Source organism: Primulina eburnea, chromosome 3, assembly GCF_022965805.1.
Source record: "Primulina eburnea isolate SZY01 chromosome 3, ASM2296580v1, whole genome shotgun sequence".
Classification (NCBI taxonomy): domain Eukaryota; kingdom Viridiplantae; phylum Streptophyta; class Magnoliopsida; order Lamiales; family Gesneriaceae; genus Primulina; species Primulina eburnea.
In genome coordinates, this window is record NC_133103.1 from 6,773,581 (window position 1) to 6,797,422 (window position 23,842).

Sequence of the window (23,842 nt, forward strand, 5' to 3'; positions counted from 1 at the left end):
CACGCCCAGAATTTTACCTTTTTTCATAATAAAAAATTTGGCTTTGATTAGATTAGATACATGAACCAGTGTGTCGAGCTTCTGTTCTGCCATTACCTGTAAAACTCTGCAATACCTTCAATACATTTACACACACCAACTGTGTGAGAAGAAGAAAGTGACATTTGCACTTTGCTTCAACTAAAGCTTTGTTTCTGCCTCCACCTTTCTCCCGATAACAAAGTCTTTGCAGCCTTTTTCACTGCCTTCTCTGTCAAAAGTATAATCGCATCAGTGATTCAAGAAAAAGCACTCTTTTCCCTGTAGGTACTCCCCGTTTTATCCTTTTTCATAGTAAAAACTTGTGGGTTTACTGTTTTCTTTAACTGTTTCCTGACTAAATCCATGCAACTGCTAACGAGCCTGCGTGGATCATCGATGCGTACTTTGTACTGTAGTATCTTTGCGTGTGTGTGTGTGTGTGTAGCTTTTGTTCCGGCTGTGTCGGAGCTCAGTAGTTATTTCTTCGGTCTTTCCCGTCTTCACTTCATTCGATGCTTCTGTTTTACATTTCAGTTCCATTATTGTTCGTTCGTCTTTCTTATCTATGATTCATTCAATTCCGGGTTTTATGAAAGATTGATGGCCAACATGATGAGGAAGCATTGAGATATAAGAAGTTTTGATTTTAGTGGAGAAATGGAGGGTTTAAGTGGCAGTGGTTTGGTGTCGGCACTTCCGCCGCCGAGGCCTAAGTCGCCGCCTGAGTATCCGGATTTATATGGGAAGCGGCGGGTGTTGGCCAAGATTCAGATGCTGGAGAAGGAAATTGGCTCTCTTGAGGTTAGATGACTATAATATAATTATACATATACTTAACACTTAAATTGTGTACAATTTGGTTTCAGAATTAATTCTATAACTACAATAAATGGGCGAAAATCCTATTATGGAATATTCATCTTTAGTACACTTGTTTCCTTTCGGCGTGATATCGACAGTTAATTGTTTGGAAAGATAGAAAACCCTGTCATTTGTAGTGGCTTTGGAAAAGAATAGACCCTTGAGTTTACGATCGTGTTTGGCAAAGTTAATCTTTAAATAACTAATATGTTTAAATTTTGATCATTCGGTGCTAATACGTCAGTCTGGATGTTGCTCCTGCACATACATTTTTGGAAAAGTTAAAGAGCTAAATTTTGATACGGTGACTAAATCCCAATCTGTGTTAAACTTTAACCGGTTTAGCTGCATGGTTTGTCAACGTAAAATCGACTTTATACTTTACATTCGGTGAAATTTGCATGTACAATAAAATTTTAGTTCTCTCTGTATGTTTCTCCTGCACATACATATGGAGACACTACAGTCATTTTGGTTTAATAAAAATTTTGGGCGAAGCAGGAAGAGTTGAAGTCTGCCGATGGGTTTCAGCAAGCTTCAAGATCATGTAAAGAGTATGTTATTTATTCCACAACATATTATCTACTCATAATTTTCAGGTGTCTAAATTTCATACAATCTTGCAACCATCTTGATCCCGATCCGGGTTAAATGACTATCTTTCGACCTGGCAGGATTGTGGAATTCGTCACATCAAATGCAGATCCTCTTATGCCTACGTAAGAATAGACGCCAATTAATTCAGGGGCTGACCAAAAGTATCGAAATTTCGGATGCTTTTTCGAAAACTACAAGTTCTCGTTGCGAAATTTACTCGGACGCTCAACCTTGCGCGCCGAGCTGCATCAGCCCCTGCTAATCATTTTGTTTACATTTTATATGTTTCTTAGCTTTGTGTTTTATCTACAGAAGCCGAACCAAGGAAATTCGCAGACCTCATGGCTTCGGAAAATGGCTGTGGTACTTTATCTTCTTTAATTTTGTGCGATATTCCCTTTGAACTCAAGTCATTAGTGATCAAAATATCCGTCTTCATGCAGTGGAGTATCTTGTTTCAATATCTCTGGGATCTGCACAACCGATCCCGAGATACCACCATGCAGCAAGTGTGGTTGCAGCGGCCTATGTGTGACCTGCCGAGTGCCTAAATTCACCTGTGGCTCCTGCTTGACTACAGAACGCCTTAACAAGTCCAAGTGCTGCTGGAGCTGGTGTATTCCCAAGTTCCGTTCATGTATAACGTGCTCTTGCTCCTGTATCAAATGTAGTGCTTCTCCCAAGTGTCTCGAGGTAAATTTTTGTTCTTGTTACAAAAACTGCTGCTACCCTAGCTACTTCTGCTATTAAAGCACATTGAAATCGTGTAATGCAAAGTTTCAGTTTCTTGAATCTTTACCCTTAGAGCCATCAACACTTGATGTGAGATGCACGATTTGCCGAAACTTGAAATTTATGTAATTAATAGATAATGATCTCAATGTTTTGTTTAGGGATGTCTTTGAAGGGACTGGAAAACTTGGGATAATTTTGGGGTTTTTTTAAAAATAATTTAAAATTTTAAATTATAATTTCAAAATTAATTTTAAAAAAAAAGAGTTTGCAAGAATACCTCAATCCGCGCTTACGGAGCGCGGACGCTACTCACGTTTAAAATTTTAATCCGCGCTTACGGAGCGCGGACGCTACTCACGTTTAAAATTTTAACCCAAAACGCGGCATCCATGGGGGAACAACATCATCTTCTTCGTGAATCTTTTCACCATAATCAGATTCTTGTGAATTTGGATTCTTGATAATAATAACTAAAAGAAAACATGAGCTTGAGTTATTTTGTTTGGTCCTGAATTCAGTAAATTAAAAACCATCACATCTATGCCCGTCAACTGTTTAACTTTACCAATACACAAGAATCCTTTGCAGAATGCAAATATTATGTCTGGAGATTCTGCAAAGGGTGGTGATTAAAAAGTAAACAATCTCATAATTGCGTCCAAGAGAAAGCAACCGGGCTTTTCACTTGATGCTGTGAGTTGCTCCAAGAAATGGACCCAAACGCACTTCGAGCCAGCGGGTGTAGGCCCTTCTGCGACACAAATGTGACTGTGTACCGTTGCTTATCACCCACCTTCGAAAAAACGAGAGTCGACGGCTTCACACTAACCGAAACCGTAGAGGGTGCATCGACAGAAACTGTGTAAACAGAACCTGCAGCTCCCACATTGGTCAGTTCCCGGGTGTATCGAACCACCCTCGACTTCCTAAACAACACTGAGAAGGAAGGATAGTTGAGCTGGCCAGGGTCGCGAAATTTCCTGGCACAAGTGACGTTTGAACGCTTTACAAAAATCTGCACCATGGAAATAGAGTAATCCAAAGAACAGAGGAATGCTATGTAATCTTCTGGGGTGGCATCGTATACGAGCCCTGGAGATAGGGCCTTGTGGGGGTCAACATGGCCGGCTCCATATGCCCACGGAGTAGAAAGTGAGTAGTCGGCAGCATCACGGAGAGGGGATTCGGTGTTGTCCAGCGTGTAGGCCGTTGTCATCAGAGAGGATTTGATGGCACTCGGGCTCCATTCCGGATGCGCTGCTTTCAATAACGCAGCTAGTCCACTTATGTGGGGGCAAGACATGGATGTACCTGCCCATTATAATCACCATTATCATTACCAGTTCTGGAATATACCAATCATATGTTTTGGAATAAGTTCTGGAATGTTCATTCAATTTATAACTCATTCATACGTTCCAACTACGCCCCAAGTGTTGAGTACAAGAAAGATTCCAAAATCTGGGTGATATGTAAAAAAACGACATATAAAAACGGCCAATTGAACCGCTAAGTCACACCAAGGTAAAGGAGAGATCGCCAAATTCGGGCAAGGCCGGCCGGTAAGATAACTGGAGGTGGGGGATGAGTTGGGTGGTTAGAACAGTTCAAAACTTAAAATAATACGTGCGATTTCAAATATGCTTTTAACTGTAATAATGTGAAAGCTCAACTATTTTCGTGGACTGTCTTGGCAAGAAAACGACCAACACAATTTCAAAAATCCACCAAACACCCCCTTTACAGCTCACTCTACTCTATGATTTGGATTCTTTATCCAGTAGTGGGCCCAACAACCCACAAATTATTTGTGTAATTTCTATTAGTTTATCATCCACACTGCTAATTATTATTATAATTCAAAATCCAATATCATATCTATCAGTGGAATAATTATATCAATTAATAATTCAAGATACGAGCTTTCCAAGCATGGCTCAAAAAGGGCTTTCTCTAACCACTCTTTAGAATAACAAATTATTGCAGGAATGTTGGACATTATTTTTCCAAGAAAATATACGTCACGAGCTTTCATAACTTATTTGTGGTAGACAAACTAAATACTAACAAGAATTAGGTTGTAGAAAACTTGAAGCATAGTAGTGACATTTCGAGATTAAGCAATTATTAGTATGGTCTTTTGTCATTAAAGGAATAATCGCTATTTACTGTTGCTTTATGTTTAATCTCGTTTCTTATAATAATGTAACTGATTTAGGTAAAAAAGCACAGTGAGATATGAGAATTTATTTGAAATGTAGACGTTAAGACCATTGATTCTTACCAGACATGATGTTGAACATAGTCTTCCTGTTGTCCTTCTCCAGCCCAGTGGGCCCCACAGCCTGAGACCAACCTGCCAAGATATTCACGCCAGGCCCGATCACGTCTGGCTTCAAGATCTCCGGAGTCACCATGTTGGGCCCCCTCGAACTGAAAGCCGCCACCACCGGCGACGGCTTCACGTCCACCACCGTCCCGCCGAAGCTCAGAACTACCCTCGGTTTCCTTTCCGTCTGCACGTACTGCCTCATCACGTCGCCCAATTTTCTCCCCACCGCCATCGCAGGTAACAAGTGGCTGTCAGCCACCAGCTCCTCTCCACTCGCCGCCGTGTTTGCCAGTATCATTCCAATCCCTCCTGCGCCTCTCACCACTGCCCCCTTCTCCACTCGAGCGCTGATCCCTCGGTCGCAAAGCACCACCTTTCCACGCACCATTGATGGGTCCAGAGACCCCGGCAAGCACAAATTGCTGGAGCCATTGCTGCCTTTATCGTATATCAATTCCACTAAATCATTCCCCATTCCTCCCCCACTGTACAATGACACCCCTGTATATTTCTGGCCATTGCCAAATGTGGCAAAAGCTGGGAAATCCCTGTCAATTGTGCCAGCTCCAACAGTCATGATCCATGGCGCAACATTTGCAAGAGAAGCTTTCGCGGGCCCACTGTTTCCTGCCGAACACGAGACTAAAATACCTTTCTCCATGGCTGCGAAGGCACCAATAGCAATGGTGTCGCGGAAGTAAGTTGCAGATCCACCGCCCAGAGACAAAGACAGCACATCAACCCCATCGAGAATAGCACGGTCCATGGCAGCAAGTATGTCGGAACCAAGACAACCCGATTTCCAGCACACTTTGTAAGCCGCCAATCGGGCATGAGTAGCCATCCCACGGGCATTTCCTCTAGCATAACCCAAGAGACTAGCGTTCTCCACCTGAGACCCGCCTGCGGTGCTCGCTGTATGTGTACCATGTCCATCGTTATCGCGTGGGGACGGAGATTCCTTCACCCCGACTGACATGTCGTAACCTTTGGAGAAGAACCGGGCACCAATCAACTTCTTGTTACAGTGGATTTTCGGATCAAAATCAGCCGCCGCCTCACACTCACCGCGCCACCTCGCCGGCGCATCAGACATTGTCACATCGCTGAAAGATTTAGATTCCGGCCAAACTCCGGTATCGAGAACCCCGATAATAACATCTTGCGAGGCCTTATTCAGTTCCTGCAAACTGTGCCCAGCCCACGTCCCGAAATCAGTTTCCAGACCCAGAAACTCCGGAGTACGCGTGGTGTGAAGAGTGTAGATCTCATCTTCAAAAACTCCAAGCACCGAATCCGACTGACTGAGTAACTGAGCCTCCTCCTGGGACAGGGCGGCGGCAAACCCGTGATAAGCGGACTCGTAAACGTACAGGAGCGAATCTGGGTCGCCGGAAGTGAGCAACTGGAAATGATCAGCATACCATTCATTGTGTGTGGCATAAGATGCGGGCTTCTGGTAGTGCTTCATGTGGACAATGTATGTTTTCTTGGAGGAAACTAAAAGGATGCATGATTGAAGAACAACGGCAATGGCGGAGAACCAAATTACAGGCGCAGACACCATAGTTACAGAATCAAATAGATGAAATTCTTGGATTACTCCTTCAGGTTTTTCAGTGTGTATTGTCTGGTAGAGACAGTCGGAAGAGACCGTCAGAAGATGCAAGAAGATGGACTAGTGTTGGGAATATAAACAGGGAATGGGTTGTAATAAGGCTTCAAGTTTTTGTTTATTACGATAATGACACTGCCAGCTTATCCGTGTGGCGGGTAGTGGGGGTGGTTTGTTTTTGAGTACGTGCATTGGCAATTATTCTGTGGATCCGGTGCAGGTGAGAAAAGTGGGACTAAACAATTTACGATTTAATCTTGACCGTAGATTTCCAGAATTTGGTTTTGGCAGAAAAAATAATAAAATATTCATCGTTTCTTGTCCAAGGTCATGGATCGAAAAAAATTCGATTAGACTTTATCAAATTGAGTTAGATTCGAACATGATAGGATTTATTTGGAGTTAAATTTGAGGTAAATTATTTTGTTCGATTGTCTGTGAATGACTAATATGTTTTAATATTTATTAATATAATTATATATAATTTCGATTTTTCGAACGAGTAAGCTTTCGAACTTTCACTTTCACATATACTTAATTCAAACAAAATTTGAATGTTTTTTCAAATAGAGAAAAATAACACATAAGATAAAAAGAAACTAGCCTTATAAATTAATATATTTTGGATTTTGATATTGTAATTTGCTAACTTTTAGTTTTAACATGATAAATTGGACTTGACATGCATAAAATATTATTTTTGTGACGTCAAATATCGAGTATGGAGTTTGGTACTTGTTTAAATTGGAAAAAAGACAAGAATTTTTTATAAAAAAACAGTTAGTCAAAAACCACTGCAAATAATTTATACTAATATTGTGTGTTTGTATAATAGTTTTTTATAATTAATTTTGATTAATTTAAATTAAGATCAAAATGTAATTAAAAAAATAGTGAGAGATTACATTTTATTCATAAAACGTGTAGGATTGAGCTTTGCCTGTCGAGTAGTATAATGAACTCAAATATTTATACAATACATTAGTTCAAACTTTATGTTTCGATCACTCTCTTGATCTTGATCTGAGCATTATTGAGCTATACAAAATGTAGTATAAAATTCCTGAACCGGAAAAACTATAATAATAACTTCTTCAGATTAGTGATATAACATGTACCATTTATTTATTTTTATACCCTCCATATTAATGTCCACTTGCACGTACTGGGTGTGCAAAATAAGTAACTTTATCGAGGCATTTAAGCAATACTTGCAATCGTAAGATTTATTTTCCCCTTTTAATAATCTATCCACTAACCATATTCGTACTCGAAAATAATAAAGGTGCTATTGATTATTGAAAATTATGAAGAGCCGATATAATAAATGGTAGTACATAATTATCCAATAAAAAATCAATCCAAATTTAATAATAAGAAAATTGCCTTATAGATTATTAAATCATTAAAAAGAGTCAAGTATAACAATTAAAGTAATAAAATAAAATAAAAAGCAAAACATATGTGAGACGGTCTCACGTGTCGTATTTGTGAGACGGTCTCACGGATCGTATTTGTGAGACGGTTAATTTTTTAGTTTAATTTAGATAATATATTGTTTCTTTTCTCCCTTTTGGTCTTTTCCTCCCTCCGGTACAACTTGGAGTCGCCGGGTCAGCCTCCAAATTCAGCCTCCAAATTGTAGATGCAAAGGAGACCATCCCAAATAATAAAAATTGAGAATTTATTTATTATTTGTTTTAACAAAGAGAATATATTAGGCCAAAATTGTAAAATCGAGAGCGGTTGGGTTGGGTTGGGTTGGGTCGTACTTAAGGCCTTTTGTGATTGGAAAATAAGTTGTTAGGATTCGTGTCAATTTGCTTATGGGCTGGCCCATTAGACTGTTTCTGGACCTTGCATTTTTTAAGTCAAAATTGCCATTTTGAAAATTAGGATAATTTATTTAATAAATAAATTTTTGATTTTTTTTTATAAATTATTGTTTTAGAACAAGAATATATGGATTAAATCATGCGATATACGAAAAGAAACATATCTTGAATTCGGTACGTAGAAATTTCATGGCTAATTTGAAAAGTACAATAATAAATAAATCCAATTTTTCAATTAGTAGTTAATCATATAATTGACCCCAATCCTTAGCACTTTCCTATGCCGGAAATGGCTAGAGCCAAAGAAAAGGTAACGTATGAATCTCTGAACGAAATAAGAGAATACCTGATGCTTAATAAATAACTAACGATTTTAATTTTTTAACATGTATAATCGCTCGAGCACTAAGTTTCGATTATTATACAAAATAGATATAATTATTATATCAACAAAGCGAGCTAATGCTCGTAAATGATCATACACTCGCATGCTTGTTGTTTTTTCACTTTTAAACAAAACTGGTAATTTATACTTCATGAGTAAATGGGATGCATGAAACAAAACACTATATTTAATTTCCATGAATTGGTATTTATTTTACATATGATAGCGGATAATTAAATATTAAACTAATAAATAAATACTTGCACTTGCACCGTGTGAGAATAAATTTTTTTTTTTTTGAAAAGTAAACATTCATAACATCAAATCGGTAGATCCCGAGTTACAATACTATAAAGCCAAGATGGAATATTTTCATCTTGCCAAAGTAAATCAGATGAGCTATTGAATGCTCTATGAGCAAGAGAGTGTGCCACGGAATTGGCGGAACAATGCATATGCTTGATCGATACAAAATGATTCACTAGGACCATAGAATTAACTTCAAGAGCCAATGCACCACAAGGACCAATGTCCAAATCTGGTTTGAGTACTAAACGAACCGCTTCCTTGGAATCCGAGAAAATACAAACAGAAGAAACACCCACCTGTAGACAAAGATCTATACCACAACGAATAGCCAGGACTTCAGCTGCAAGGACACTACCAGGATTACAGATGATAAGAGCATGTGCACCTCTAATTACTCCCCGTGAATCTCTAATTATCGCTCCCACACTAAACTTATTACGCGTGGTATCGAACCCCGCATCAACATCTAGCCGAAATAAATTAGAGCTAGGCGGTTTCCATAAATGATCTGCTGAGGTTTGTGAGGCACATACTGAGACATCACACTCTAATCTGGAATAGCGAACCGAATCTAGAAATGCATAAACCCAATCTACTCTAAACTGCATGCTCTTACCCTCGACTTCATGCTTATGCAAACAGGTTTCCCGCCAGATCGCCCAACAAAAGATCACAAACAATTCAAATTTCTCTTGGTTAAATCTCTTTGACACATATAAAGCACAATTAAGAAAGGAAGCATCACGATGTTTTTTTTTCAGACAATACCAAAAAGGAGTATTTTTCCAAACATCCGCAATAATTTTCACAAAAACTTATATGAAATGGTCTCACATATCAATTTTATGATACACATATTCTATTTAAGTTACTCATGAATAAATATTAGTTGATGCCAAAAATATTATTTTTTATTGTAAATATGGACAAAATTGACCCGTCTCACGAATAAAGATCCGTGAGACCGTTTTACAAGAGAAATACTCGATAATTTTTGGTAAAAACATCTTTAAATTTTCTTTCCCATATTATAACTATTTATAAAAGAATACAAAACAGGATAAAATAAAATCACAAACAATAACTTTGAATAAAAATTTACTTTATTGTCATTTTATTTTACTCAAAATAATATTTATAATATTATATTAAAATCTAATCTAATTGGCTACATCACTTGCAAAGATATATCTGTTTATATACATATCGAAAAAAAATTATTTATCACATATTTGTAAATCAATAAAATTTATCGACAATAAAAGCTTGAGGGTTATTTAAATACGAATCTTTAAGAGTTTATATTTATGTTTATTTATGATCTAGCATTTTATTTTAATTTTTTTTAAAAAAAAATTTAGTAATCACAACCCATTCATTTTTTTTTTTGGCATATCACAACCCATTCTTGTATCATAGACTTTAGGGGGCGTTCAAATTTCGAACATTCTTGATATATTTATTTTAAAAAAGGGTACATCTTCGCTAAAAACACGTAATGTAATATATTTCATCGAGCTATATTAACAAACAAATCGTTGTTTTTTAAAATATATACGTGGAGATAATAATATTTTTAAAAATTCCCTATCAATTTAGTGGATTTTCTTGTATAAAAATTAATTACCAGAATTTCATTTTCTTGTATAAAAAATAATTACTTTTATTTATCGGGGGAAAAAAGAAATTCGAAATGCTAAGCGTGCGCACAACCAATCGACATGACCCTCTGACTTTGTGCTGGCTGTTTTATCTCTTCCCTAAAAATTGTGTGTGTGTGTGTGTGTGTGTATATATATATATATCGAAAATGCTAAAGAGGATATGACAACATTAAGCATTCCATTCCTAAATTTAATGATGATGAAAATTGACTGTCTTTGTAAATTCTATACCAGGCAACGGAATGAATCATCAATAATGTTTGTTTCAAATTTTTTTAAAAAGAAAAAAAATCTGACAGTAAGCCGCATGTGAAAATGGAAGGCTCCCGAACTTTACAAGCGGCATCATGATGGATGAAAAACTTTTGTGACCTTTAAATGTAGAATGTAATGATATCAATGAAATATCAAATACTGTCACTCCCACTTTTATTTCCTTCTTTTTCATAAAAAAAAAACTAAAAATGAAATCGAATGTTTTCACGCAGAATCAATAAAATCATAATTCTTGAGTTGGTGTGATGCCTAAAGATGAGTATATGTTCACTACATAGTCAACACTGCCAGCTTTCCCAGAAGAAAATATCAAAAATACCTGAAAAAAAAAAGAGCCCCCTCCATCTCCTTTTCGAATTTCCTTGCATTTTTCTTTCTCCTTGTTTCCTTTTCTTATTTACCTCATTAATGGCGGCTCTAAAGCTTCATCTGTTCTGCATTTCGCTTCTGCTGATCACTCTCACTGAGTCTACTTCAGATGTTGAGTTGCTTTTGCAGAATATTAAGCCTTCATTGCAAGGAACTGCAGAGAACTTGGTGTTACAATCTTGGAATACCACTGTTCCACTCTGCCAATGGAGAGGCCTCAAATGGGCTTTTACCAACGATTCTTTTTTGCTTTGCACAGACCTCTCTTCACCACAATGGGCTAGTCTTTCTTTATACAAAGACCCTTTTTTGCATCTAGTTTCCCTTCAGCTCCCATCTGCTAATCTTTCTGGTACTATTCCTAGAGAGATTGGGGAGTTTACTAATCTACAAAGTCTTTATCTTAGTGTGAATTCGATATCTGGGGTCATCCCATTAGAGCTTGGTTACAGTTATTCTTTGTCGGATATTGATTTGAGTTATAATTTGCTTGGAGGGTCATTGCCAACTTCGATTTGGAATCTCTGTGACCGCCTCGCTTTTCTTAGGCTTCATGGTAATGCTCTCTCCGGTTCTCTGCCGGAGCCTGCATTGCCTGATGCCACATGCAAGAATTTGCAGTTTCTTGATTTAGGGAAGAATGTGTTTACTGGGAGTTTCCCAGAGTTCGTTACTGGTTTTCTTGGGCTTAAGCAGCTTGATCTTGGGGACAATATGTTTGCTGGTGAAATTCCAGAGGGTGTGTCTGGGCTAAAGTTGGAAAAATTGAATCTTTCTCACAATAATTTCACAGGGGTTTTGCCAATTTTTGGGGGATCGAAGTTTGGTGTGGAGGTTTTTGAAGGGAACAGTCCAGGTCTTTGTGGACCACCTTTGAGGAAATGTGGTGGAAGCTCTGGATTGAGTTCTGGTGCAATAGCTGGGATTGTTATTGGTTTGTTGACCGGTACCGTGGTGTTGGTTTCGTTGTTGATTGGCTATTTTCAAGGGAAAAGAAGGAATCCGGATGAAGAGGATGAGGAGTTTGAAGATGGGGAGGATGAAGAAATCGGTAATGGCAGTGAAACTGGCGGTGATGGAAAATTGGTTTTGTTTCAAGGTGGTGAGCATTTAACTTTGGAAGATGTGTTGAATGCTACAGGGCAAGTTATGGAGAAGACCAGTTATGGGACAGTGTATAAGGCAAAGTTAGCAGATGGAGGAACGATTGCTTTAAGGTTGTTGAGAGAAGGGAGTTGTGAGAATAAGAGTTCTTGCTTGCCGGTGATCAAGCAGTTGGGGAGGGTTCGTCACGAGAATTTGATTCCATTGAGAGCTTTCTATCAGGGGAAACGAGGGGAGAAGCTTCTTATTTATGATTATCTGCCTAGCAAAACCCTTTCTGATCTCTTACATGGTATGTTTTGTAATTCAATTTTTGCTTCAAAAGATAACTAAATATGCTTCGTATTGGGTGTTGGTTAAAATGTAGCAACTATGTGTATATTTGTGGGTAGAATCCTATTAGATTGTGATTTGCAGTTGTATAACGATGGTTATGTATGGTTTATATTTGTGCCATGTATTTGTAAAGCTTCTTTAGAATTCAATCAATGATGTTATGTTATGTGAATCGAATCTTGCATGATTAGTTCAAGGATTGAACTTCTACTAATTTTGTGAAGGCCCTCAGTGGGGAGATTTTCATGAAAAGTAAAATCAAGACTGTGATGACTGTTAGAGTAATTCTTCATTAGAAGTTATATAACAAATATCTTCTTGATGTTTCATTTTAACGTGGTCGCAACGCCAATTCCTGACCAATATCAAGATTTGATGACTCGAAAACAAATTTCTGGAGAACTTGTACTTCGTCTTCACCTGGTGGTTGTTTTTTTGGTAATGTTTGATATCTTGTTTAGGCCATGATAGCACTCAGCTTGTAATTAAGATATTTATGTGGGTAGGTTCTCAAATGCGTAACACTGTTATTGGTAAGATATTGTTGATAATTAATTGATTGAAAGATTTGAACTATTTCTAAGATTTGTATCTTTGGTTTATGTCTAGAATCTAGAGTAGGGAAGCCGACCCTAAATTGGGCTAGGAGACACAAGATTGCACTGGGAATAGCCAGAGGATTAAGTCATCTTCATGGCCTAGAAACACCAATCACTCATGGGAATGTGAGATCGAAAACTGTTCTTGTAGATGACTTCTTTGTGGCGAGGCTTAACGAGTTTGGACTGGACAAGATAATGGTTGCAGCCGTGGCTGATGAGATAATAGCACTAGCTAAAGCAGATGGTTACAAACCGCCAGAACTACAGAAGATGAAGAAATGCAATTCAAGAACCGATGTTTATGCTTTTGGGATATTACTACTCGAGATTTTGTTGGGAAAAAAGCCAGGAAAGAGCACAAGAAACGGTGATTTTGTCGACTTACCCTCACTAGTGAAAGTAGCAGTTTTGGAGGAAACGACCATGGAGGTTTTTGACGTGGAACTCTTAAAGGGTGTAAGAAATCCAATGGAAGAAGGATTGGTTCAGGCGTTGAAGCTTGCGATGGGATGCTGCGCTCCCGTTTCCACCGTTAGGCCTATGATGGAAGAGGTCGTGAGGCAGTTAGAGGAGAACAGACCGAGGACTAGGTCTGCTTTGTTCAGCCCGGCGGAAACTAGAAGCGGGAGCGTTACTCCTTTCTGAGCTGTAGCTCTTGTTATTGAATTGTGAATTGCATCAAGTGTTGTTTCATGTAGTTGGGGGTATAAAAGTAAATGTTCTTGAGTTTCTTATTTTGGTTCTTCTTTTAAGGAAGTGCAATCTATATTATATTGATGCTGCATTAATATCGTAGGTGAAAATATTAGGGAGAAGGTCCATGGCTTATAGCTCGTCTGATAGAGTATGAAGTTTGGGACGAAATCTCATATTTGGAAGTCAATTGCCGCGAATCCTCCCTCAACTCGAAAAAAAATAGAAGAAAGATTATTATGTGTGTTGGGTAAAAATCTTGAAGGATCATGTGAAGGACCGACCCTTCAAATTTTTAGTTTGACATGTGATGTAATATGCCAAATGAATGACACTTGAATTATGTGAGGGGAATGAAGGGTAGGCTCGTACATGTGGACTTCACAAAATCCTTCAATGTTTTACATTTGTATATAAAAATGCAAATTTTTAACTTTTATTGCCAATATGTAACATTTCCTAAGAAAATAAAGTTGAACATCGAAATTCAGTTTCATGGTAAGAGAGTTTCAATATAAGACATTTTTATAAAGATGCGAATTAGAAGTTGGGAGTACTCTTGGTTGATTTAATTATTGCATATTACAATAAAATTTTATTATTATGAAAATTCAAACATTAACTCTTACATATAGGGAGCAAGAGAAGGAAAAATCTAGAACAAATGAAACAAGAAGGTGCATAATAATTATTCAGAACGTGGGAAAAAAAATAGAGGCGTAAAAACTCGGGAGTTTTGGGAGGCATCCAAATATCGAATCACTGTTAAAATGACCAGTCAAATGATGCAAAATGATTCAAATCATGACATACACACAAAAAAGTTGCAAGATTTATGGGTTTTACATACTGCTACTAAAAATATACTCGAGTATTAAAGTATTTCCAATCTGCTCGCACTCTTCCGTAGAATGAGAATACCCCCCCATATTGACTCCAGCAAAGGCTTTAGTGACCATACTTCTGAAACTCCCACTCACTATTGTCTGTCAAGTGTAGTTCGATATTAGAATCGGCACAGGAGTGTAAACAAACCATGAAATAGTTGGAAAAATCTCAGTATGAGAACTCAGTATGAGAAAACACTTACCCAAGGGGCAAACTTGGCGAGTCTTGAGCCATCTGCTGATGCAGTGGAAATGGAAGGCATGATTGCAAACACCTGTGTGAACCAAAATGTGTTATACCAAAAAAGTTATTTAAAATGCATTTATCAAATACCAAACATTAACCAGTTTCCATCCATCTTATCGAATATTTGACCATGGAGGTGGGGGTAGAGTGATCTTACAGAACAGAGTATAAGGGTGAAATCAATTGTCATAATTTAACTTGAGATACAAGGAAATTTTCCAAATTCATGCAGGAACAAAAATGAAGAATATATCCACCTTCAGAAAATTTAAAGAGCAAAAATATGATATTCTTTGGCTTTCTTAGCTGAAACTTACACGGGCTGTAATTCAGTGTGACTAAACCTGCTTATTTAAACATTGAGGGAGCTTTTACAGAGCTTCTTACAAGCACTTTAAACCAAAGACATACATATCAAGATGACGAGGGGAGGGGGGGGTATTATTGAACAATTGATGGGGGGAAATATCTTTTTGAGTGATTGGAATGTGAAAGGCACAACAGCAAAGAGTTGAAAATAAACAAGGAAAGTTAACATTCACCAGCACACTCAGCATTCTACTTTATAATGTACATGTATTCACTAACTAAATCATTATATGGATATCCTGATTAGTTGCACCGAATTTGAAACAATATGGAGCTTCTCAGCATAGATGACCTAAGAAAACCATCTAAAATAGCGGGAGATCTACATGATACGGTTCCCACTATTAGCCCCAAATAAAAACCTCTAAAATATCATAACTTGAAAAAACTAATGTAAGCATGTTACATCCTAATATTACATTGAATTCTAGCACCTTGTGGGTGTTGGCAGAAGTAAGATTACGTTGTATTCTAGCACCTTCTGTATATCAAAGCTTCTAACACTTATTCATTAATTATTATCATTATTGTTTTTATAGAAATCAGTATATTGAATGTTCTCCTGCACTTTAACATTGCACTTTCATGGGAGATTGATTTAAGTAATACCTTATTTTGGACAAATGCAATGCGGTTTGATAAAAAAAATTAATTGAATCATAACTAAAGAAATATTAAATTAATTCAATCACATCATTTACTAGTTGAACTACAATTATCAAAAATCAAATTGTTACAACTTTTCAAAACCTATGCATATAAAACAGGAATAATTAAAGATAAACTCCTAACAGGGGAGACTAACAACCCAAGTAAAATTCACAGACTGGAGTGATGCAAAGTTAGTGTTATATTAGTTTCTATCAGATAAAGAAATCCAACGTAGGAACTGACATATCAAATTATATGAAAATTTAAAATGCTAAACAACCAAAATCAGCCACAGTCAAACCAAATATTTGCTATCAGCAATATAAGGACCATTCAAATCTAGCGGTACAGAGAAAAACATACCCCAAGCAACAGTGCACTCCTCACTGGTCGCACTAGCTTGATTAGCCTGACACTCAATGCCTAATTAGCATAAGAAATTACAAGCATTAAACAAACTGAATCAAAACAAAAACGATGATCAACAAATAAAAAAGGAAACAAAACTCACAGAGATCCATAATATGATTCCTGCAAATAGCGCAGTTATCGACCACGATATCTGTATAAAAATTAGGGTTAGCGTCCCGAACAATCCTGTAAACCGATTAAGAATTCGTGCACACGCAAGCTAATAATTAATAGATACATGAAGATCAACAGATAAAATCGGAATTTAGAGGATACCCCAAGCCCAGAGAGAGACGGCGTTCCACTTCTTGATCTCAAATCGCTTGGCTTTCTTGGCGGATTGCGCCGGCACTGGCGTGGGGGCTGTGTTGGAGGGCCCAGCGCCAGAAGATCCCTCTCCGGCGGGGATCATATTCACGTCGGTGTCCAGCGACGCCATCTTCGTATAGCTAGGGTTCGGGGTTTCGCTTATGCTTCAATGGAGCCGGGAAATTACTTGATGCTCAAATTACTGAAAGCAAATAAAGAAAAATCAATATGACGTCATCCAGGATGAACAAATTATGAGGACATCGACAGGGCTTATTTTTATTGGTGTAAATTCTTATTTTAAAACAATTCGATAAATTTTTTTGGATAAAATAAGATGATCTGTCTTAAATTAAAATCATTGAATTAGCTGATTTTTTAATTTAAAAAATAAAATATAATTTAATTTTTTATAGAAAAAAGTTACTTATTTACTACAATTTGGGATTTATTTTAGTCTCAAAAGTTCGAGATAATTTCTTATAAAATGCAATACTAAATATATTATTTTATATTTTAAGACAAGGTATTTAAAAACTTCAAAATTTGTTTGTGGGTGAAAAACGGATATGAAAGCGGATAAATTTATTAAAATTATTGTTACTGATAACTATAGTTTTGGTAATGAGACAATCGCTCAATGAACATACTACACACCAAATCTTGTTTGGATCCCTAACATATGGGATGAGCCATATGAAATTATAAATGATCCTCATCGTTTGTAATAATAGAAAACGTAACATAAGGTAAAAATCATCTTATATAAAATAGTATTTTCTCGTTATAATTCAACACGACTCAATAAGAACACAAATAAACCGCTTGGGTTAAGTACTCCACTTACTAGTATTTTATCATAGTATGAACATAAAATTTATTAATTATTTTAGAAAGGACGAATAAAATAGTCGCATAAGTTAATCAAATATTTACTAAAGAAACATTTAAAATAACGAGAATTTTTACTAAAGATATAATATTATGAATGAAATGATACAAAGCCTCACTTTTTCTAAAAACCAAAACCTTACAAGTTATTAATAAAACAGTAGAAATATAATGGAAATGTTGCCACCACCGACCATGAAAAATAATGCACAAGCAGTCGTTATCTATGTATTCTATTTTATTTTATTTTTTTGAGATCCACTATCGATGTATTTATATTTGAATCGATGTATTTATATTTCTTCAAAATTTCCGTCAAATAAAATAAGATAAGTGATAATGGAGAAAATAAGGTCCCAACTTACAAGTAATCGGTTTCGTTTTCTTGATATGAAATATCAAAAACTCCACACTGATTTTCTTACCACAAGAAATTGAGTTTTTTTATCGACTTTTTCATAAAGGGTTCGATAGAGTTTGGTTGGGATTATAATAATAATAATAAAGCAGGTCTCTTGTGAGACGATCTCACGAATTTTTATCTTTGAGACGGGTCAACTCTACTGATATTCACAATATAAAGTAATATTCTTAGCATAAAAAATAATATTTTTTTCATTGATGACCCAAATAAGATATATGTCTCACAAAATACTACCCGTGTAACCGTCTTACATAAGTTTTTGTCATAATTAATAATAATAATAATAATAATAATAATAATAATAATGTTATCAAAACAAAATTTTGAAACTAAGTTGAATAGAATCGAAACATGCCAAGAAAAAGATTTGGTATCCAAGATATTCGGTGAAATATGTTCAATAATTCAGACATAGAATTTATTTATTATCGGAAGAATTATTGAAGTTGAAAGACAAGGACAAAATGTACATATGTTAAAAGCGACCTTGTTGTTTATTGGTGGCGGGCCTTCATTTTCCATTAATAAAAAAAATTAAATAATATAACATAACTGTTGTGAAAAAGTAAAAATTTACGGTAAAAAGTAAAAATCTCAAACTCTCAAAATTATTAAACTACACACTTTATAATATTTTTCTCTCAACTCAATTGTTATTTCATTCACAAATGAGTGCTCTATTTATAGAGTTTCATATACAAATATTCCAAAATAAATTACCTCATTACATACATCATCACACACTAATTTTCAATATTCAACACCTAATTTTACCTAATTTTCAACATTCAACATTCAACATACATATTTTAATATTATATTTTCAACACTCCCCCTTGTGATGATGATCATAATGATTGTCTTCATTACGTGTTTTTATACTGCCTCGTTAAAAACCTTACTTGGAAAAACCCATTGGGATAAAAACCATAGTAAGGGAAAAAGAGTGCAGTCACGTAAACTCCCCCTGATGTTGACATGAACAGTTCTTCACAAATTTCGTAGATTGCGCATCCCAATATTATATATGTGCTTTCTGAATATTGACGTAGGAAGTGCCTTTGTGAAGAGATCTGATGAGTTTTCACTTGATCGAATGTGACGAACATCAATACATTTATTCTTCTCAAGCTCCTTGGTGAATGCGAAGAACTTAGGAGGAATATGTTTAGTTCTGTCGCTTTTTATGTATCCTTCTTTCATTTGAGCAACACATGCAGCATTATCTTCATATAGTATTACAGGTTTCTCGTCGAATGATAATCCGCATGAGATTTGGATATGTTGGGTCATTGATTTTAACCACACACATTCACGGCTTGCTTCATGTAGTGCAATAATCTCGGCATGATTTGATGAAGTTGTTACTAGTGTTTGTTTCTGTGAACGCCAAGAAATTGCAGTGCCTCCACGAGTAAATACATATCCAGTTTGGGAACGTGCCTTGTGTAGATCAGATAAGTATCCAGCATCAGCATAACCAATTATACTTGGATTAGCATCTTTTGAATACAAAAGTCCCAAGTCTGTCGTTCCTCGTAGATAACGGAATATATGTTTAATTCCGTTCCAGTGTCTCTTTGTTGGATATGTGCTAAATCTTGCCAACAGATTCACGGCAAAAGATATATCAGGCCTTGTACAATTTGTAAGGTACATAAGGGCACCGATGGCACTTAGATATGGTACTTCTGGACCAAGAATATATTCATCATCTTCACATGGACGGAATGGATCTTTTTCTATGTTTAATGATCTAACAACCATTGGGGTACTTAAAGGATTTGCTTTATCCATATTAAAACGTTTAAGGATCTTTTCTGTATAATTTGTCTGGTGAACAAACATTCCACATTCTTTTTGTTCAATTTGCAAACCCAGACAATACTTGGTTTTTCCAAGATCCTTCATTTCAAATTCTTCCTTCAAGTATGACACAACTTCTTGAATTTCCTTACTCGTTCCAATGATGTTTAAATCGTCAACATATACAGCAATAATTACGCATCCGGATGTTGTTTTCTTAATGAAAACACAAGGGCATATTGAATTGTTTACATATCCCTTTTTCATCAAATGATCACTTAGTCGATTATACCACATTCGACCTGATTGCTTTAACCCATATAACGATCTTTGTAATTTCACAGAATAACATTCTCTGGGTTTTGAACTTTGTGCTTCAGGCATCTTAAATCCTTCAGGGATTTTCATATATATATTACTATCAAGTGATCCATATAAGTAAGCTGTAACAACATCCATAAGACGCATTTCTAAATTTTCAGATACCGCCAAGCTAATCAAATACCGAAACGTAATTGCATCCATCACAGGAGAATACGTTTCTTCATAATCAATTCCAGGCCTTTGAGAAAAACCTTGTGCAACAAGTCGAGCTTTAAATCTTACTATTTCATTTTTCTCATTTCGCTTTCGAATAAAAACCCATTTGTATCCAACAGGTTTTACACCTTCAGGTGTAAGGACTATAGGTCCAAAAACATTACGTTTATTTAGCGAATCTAATTCAACCTGGATGGCATCTTTCCATTTTATCCAATCCTGCCGATTTTTACATTCACCAAAAGATTTTGGTTCATGATCTTCGTTATCATTTATGATGTCGATTGCCACATTATAAGAAAATATATCATCAATTTCATCTATATCTTTTCGGTTCCATATTTTTCCAGTATTAATGTAATTGATAGAGATTTCATGATTCTCGTCAGTTTGTGGTTCTGACAGAACATTTTCATCATCATGTGTTTCTTCAGGAACACCATTCTCTATTTTGTGATCATCATGTGTTTCTTCAGAAACATCATTCTTTATTTTGTGATCATCGTGTTTCTCTATGAATTTTCTTTTTCGAGGATTTTTATCCTTGGAACCGACTGGCCTTCCACGCTTCAGGCGTTTAATGACATCATGAGTATCTTCCATTTGTTTCTTTGGAATTTCAATTCGAGCAGGGGCATTTGCAGCATGTATATATGATTTAGTTACCCCTTTTGTGTCTGCAAATGCATCTGGTATTTGATTTGCTATTCTTTGCAAGTGCACAATCTGCTGTACATCCTTTTCACATTGTTTTGTTCTTGGATCCATATGTAACAATGATGATACATACCACGTAATTTCCTTTTCGGTATGTTTCTGTTCTCCCCCTAACATTGGGAAGATTTCCTCATTAAAATGACAATCAGCAAAACGTGCTGTGAACACGTCTCCTGTCTGAGGTTCAAGATATCGAATGATTGATGGACTATCATAACCGATATAAATTCCAACCTTTCTTTGAGGTCCCATTTTCTTTCGTTGCGGTGGTGCAATAGGCACATACACCATACATCCAAAAATTCTCAGGTGAGAAATGTCTGGTTCTTGACCAAATGCAAGCTGTAATGGGGAGTATTTATGATATGCACTTGGTCTGATGCGAATTAATGCAGCGGCATGTAAAATTGCATGTCCCCATATAGAAATAGGGAGTTTTGTTTTCATAATCATTGGTCTAGCAATCATTTGCAGACGTTTAATCAATGATTCAGCCAATCCATTCTGTGTATGTACATGAGCAACAGGATGCTCAACAATGATTCCCATAGACATACAATAATCATTGAAAGTCTGGGAAGTAAATTCACCAGCATTATCAAGTCTAATTTTCTTGATTGTATAATCGGGAAATTGATTCCTCAATTTTATTATTTGAGCAAGTAATCTTGCAAATGCAACATTTCGAGTTGACAATAAACATACATGTGACCATCTGCTGGAGGCATCAATCAATACCATAAAGTATCTGAATGGTCCACATGGTGGATGGATTGGTCCACAAATATCACCCTGAATACGTTCAAGAAACATTGGTGATTCAGTTTGGATTTTGCCTGGTGATGGTCTTATAATAAGTTTTCCGAGAGAACAAGCTTTACATTGAAACTTATTATTCTGAAAGATCTTCTGGTCTTTCAACGGATGACCATGTGTATTTTCTATAATTCTTCGCATCATTGTTGAACCAGGATGTCCCAATCGATCATGCCAATTGGTTAATATCGAAGAATTATCAACTACCATGTTTGATTCAATGGGACTTATATGTGTATAATGCAATCCAGTAGGGAGCATTGGTAATTTTTCAATCACATATTTCTTTCCTGATTTATATGTGATAAGACACATATATTTCTCATTCCCTTCATTCATTGTTTGAGTATCATACCCATGGGAATATATATCATTAAAACTCAACAAATTTCTTTTCGATTGTGGTGAATATAAAGCATCATTGATCAAAAATTTTGTACCATTAGGTAACAAAAATTGTGCTTTACCACATCCTTTAATCAAGTCTACAGGACCTGATATTGTATTCACCGTTGTTTTTGTTGGTTTTAGTTCCAAGAAATATCTTTTATCTCGGAGGATAGTGTGCGTTGTACCACTATCGGGTATGCAAACTTCAGCTTTGCTCATAGCATTTTCCATATTTGAACTTCAAAAAAATATGCAATGAAATAAATTACTGGCAATATATATTTAAATATAACACATATCATAATTATACAATAAAACATTATTTTATGAATACATGAAAAACAAATTATTGTACATTTATATTCTACCACTATATTGTTCATTTTCAGAAAAATCATTGAGAAAATCTGCAGCATCAAAATTGTTCATTTCTATCCCACCAACATGTTGATCATTTCCAGAGAAATCATTCATAAAATCACCAGCATCAAGATGAGTTGAATCACTCAAACGGTCACTGCGTTCAGTGAAGTTGGTCTCCTTTTCTTTCCCCTTTAATGATTCTTTATAAAGTTTACAAAGGTGCTCAGGGGCTCGACAAACTTTGGACCAATGTCCTGGAGTACCACATCTGTAACAAGAACTTTCATATCTTTTTGAGTGATTCTCATTAACACTTGTATTCTCATGATGCCTTTTCTGTGGATGGTTTGGGACGCTCTTTTGAGATGAGTTATAAAAATAACTATCTCTATTATTTTCAAAACCACGGCCTCGACCACGACCACGGCCAAATCCACGTCCACGTCCACGTCCACGACCTCGACCTCGACCTCGACCAAAATCTTGTCTTTGAATTTGATTTTGGTTCCGAGGTTTAAATTCATTTTTATTTACAGCATTTACTTCGGGAAATGCTGTTGATCCAGTGGGTCGGGACTGATGATTTCTCACTAGAAGCTCGTTGTTCTTTTCCGCCACAAGAAGACAGGCGATGAGTTCAGAATATCTGGCAAATCCACGTACTCTATATTGTTGCTGTAGAGTAATATTTGATGCATGAAATGTGGAAAATGTTTTTTCAAGCATCTCAGATTCAGTAATCTCATGGCCACAAAATTTCAATTGCGAGATTATTCTATACATCGCCGAATTGTAATCACTGACTTTTTTAAAGTCTTGGAATCTTAATGTATTCCATTCATCCCGGGCGGTCGGAAGTATAACTTCTCTTATATGTTCAAATCTTTCTTTTAATCCCTTCCACAAAGCCATGGGATTTTTTTCAGTCAGATATTCACATTTCAATCCATCGTCGAGATGTCGACGTAAAAATATTATGGCTCTTGCCTTTTCTTGTGACGTGCATATGCCATTTTCTTTAATGGTCTCGCTTAGACCCAATGACTCGAGATGCATTTCTACATCTAGAGTCCATGGCATATAATTTTTCCCAGTAATGTCAAGAGCGATGAATTCGAGCTTTGTCAAGTTTGCCATGGTGGTACTAAAAATCACGATGCATTTTATTAGTTAATGAATATTGCAATACAAAGTAATGGATAAACAACAAGTACAAGTATTCGTAAAAATAAAGAAAACACACGAGGAGGATATTCTCCGATAAATACAAGACTCGTGAGTATGATA

At 36.2% G+C, this 23,842-nt stretch overlaps 5 protein-coding genes across 7 annotated transcripts; 2 read left to right on the top strand and 3 right to left on the bottom strand.

Annotated features, from left to right (window-relative positions):
• The first annotated feature begins 81 nt into the window (after positions 1-81).
• LOC140828130 (guanine nucleotide-binding protein subunit gamma 3-like) lies at positions 82-2,406 on the top strand. Of its 3 annotated transcripts, none has more exons than XM_073191112.1 (6): positions 82-306; positions 556-822; positions 1,384-1,436; positions 1,557-1,601; positions 1,792-1,842; positions 1,923-2,406. In XM_073191112.1, exons 2-6 carry the CDS (start codon positions 679-681, stop codon positions 2,227-2,229), a joined length of 600 nt encoding a protein of 199 aa, XP_073047213.1. In that variant the 5' UTR covers positions 82-306; positions 556-678; the 3' UTR covers positions 2,230-2,406. The 3 variants fall into 3 exon arrangements, with proteins under 3 accessions (XP_073047213.1, XP_073047214.1, XP_073047211.1); XM_073191113.1 differs by having other exon boundaries at positions 618-822; XM_073191110.1 differs by lacking the exon at positions 82-306 and having other exon boundaries at positions 407-822.
• A 246-nt stretch (positions 2,407-2,652) lies between these two features.
• LOC140825831 (subtilisin-like protease SBT1.8) lies at positions 2,653-6,223 on the bottom strand. Its single transcript, XM_073187822.1, has 2 exons — positions 4,499-6,223; positions 2,653-3,525 (listed from the first exon to the last, which is right to left on the bottom strand). Exons 1-2 carry the CDS (start codon positions 6,111-6,113, stop codon positions 2,861-2,863), a joined length of 2,280 nt encoding a protein of 759 aa, XP_073043923.1. The 5' UTR covers positions 6,114-6,223; the 3' UTR covers positions 2,653-2,860.
• A 2,478-nt stretch (positions 6,224-8,701) lies between these two features.
• Positions 8,702-9,298, bottom strand: LOC140828695 (uncharacterized). The gene has a single exon (XM_073191617.1). The coding sequence runs from the start codon at positions 9,296-9,298 to the stop codon at positions 8,702-8,704; it is 597 nt and encodes a 198-aa protein (XP_073047718.1).
• A 1,524-nt stretch (positions 9,299-10,822) lies between these two features.
• LOC140825832 (putative kinase-like protein TMKL1) lies at positions 10,823-14,063 on the top strand. Its single transcript, XM_073187823.1, has 2 exons — positions 10,823-12,395; positions 13,049-14,063. Exons 1-2 carry the CDS (start codon positions 10,886-10,888, stop codon positions 13,684-13,686), a joined length of 2,148 nt encoding a protein of 715 aa, XP_073043924.1. The 5' UTR covers positions 10,823-10,885; the 3' UTR covers positions 13,687-14,063.
• A 336-nt stretch (positions 14,064-14,399) lies between these two features.
• Positions 14,400-16,832, bottom strand: LOC140825833 (RING-box protein 1a-like). The gene is made up of 5 exons (XM_073187824.1): positions 16,576-16,832; positions 16,400-16,450; positions 16,252-16,311; positions 14,825-14,896; positions 14,400-14,720 (listed from the first exon to the last, which is right to left on the bottom strand). The coding sequence occupies exons 1-5, from the start codon at positions 16,736-16,738 to the stop codon at positions 14,683-14,685; spliced, it is 384 nt and encodes a 127-aa protein (XP_073043925.1). The 5' UTR covers positions 16,739-16,832; the 3' UTR covers positions 14,400-14,682.
• Between the last annotated feature and the right edge of the window lie 7,010 nt (positions 16,833-23,842).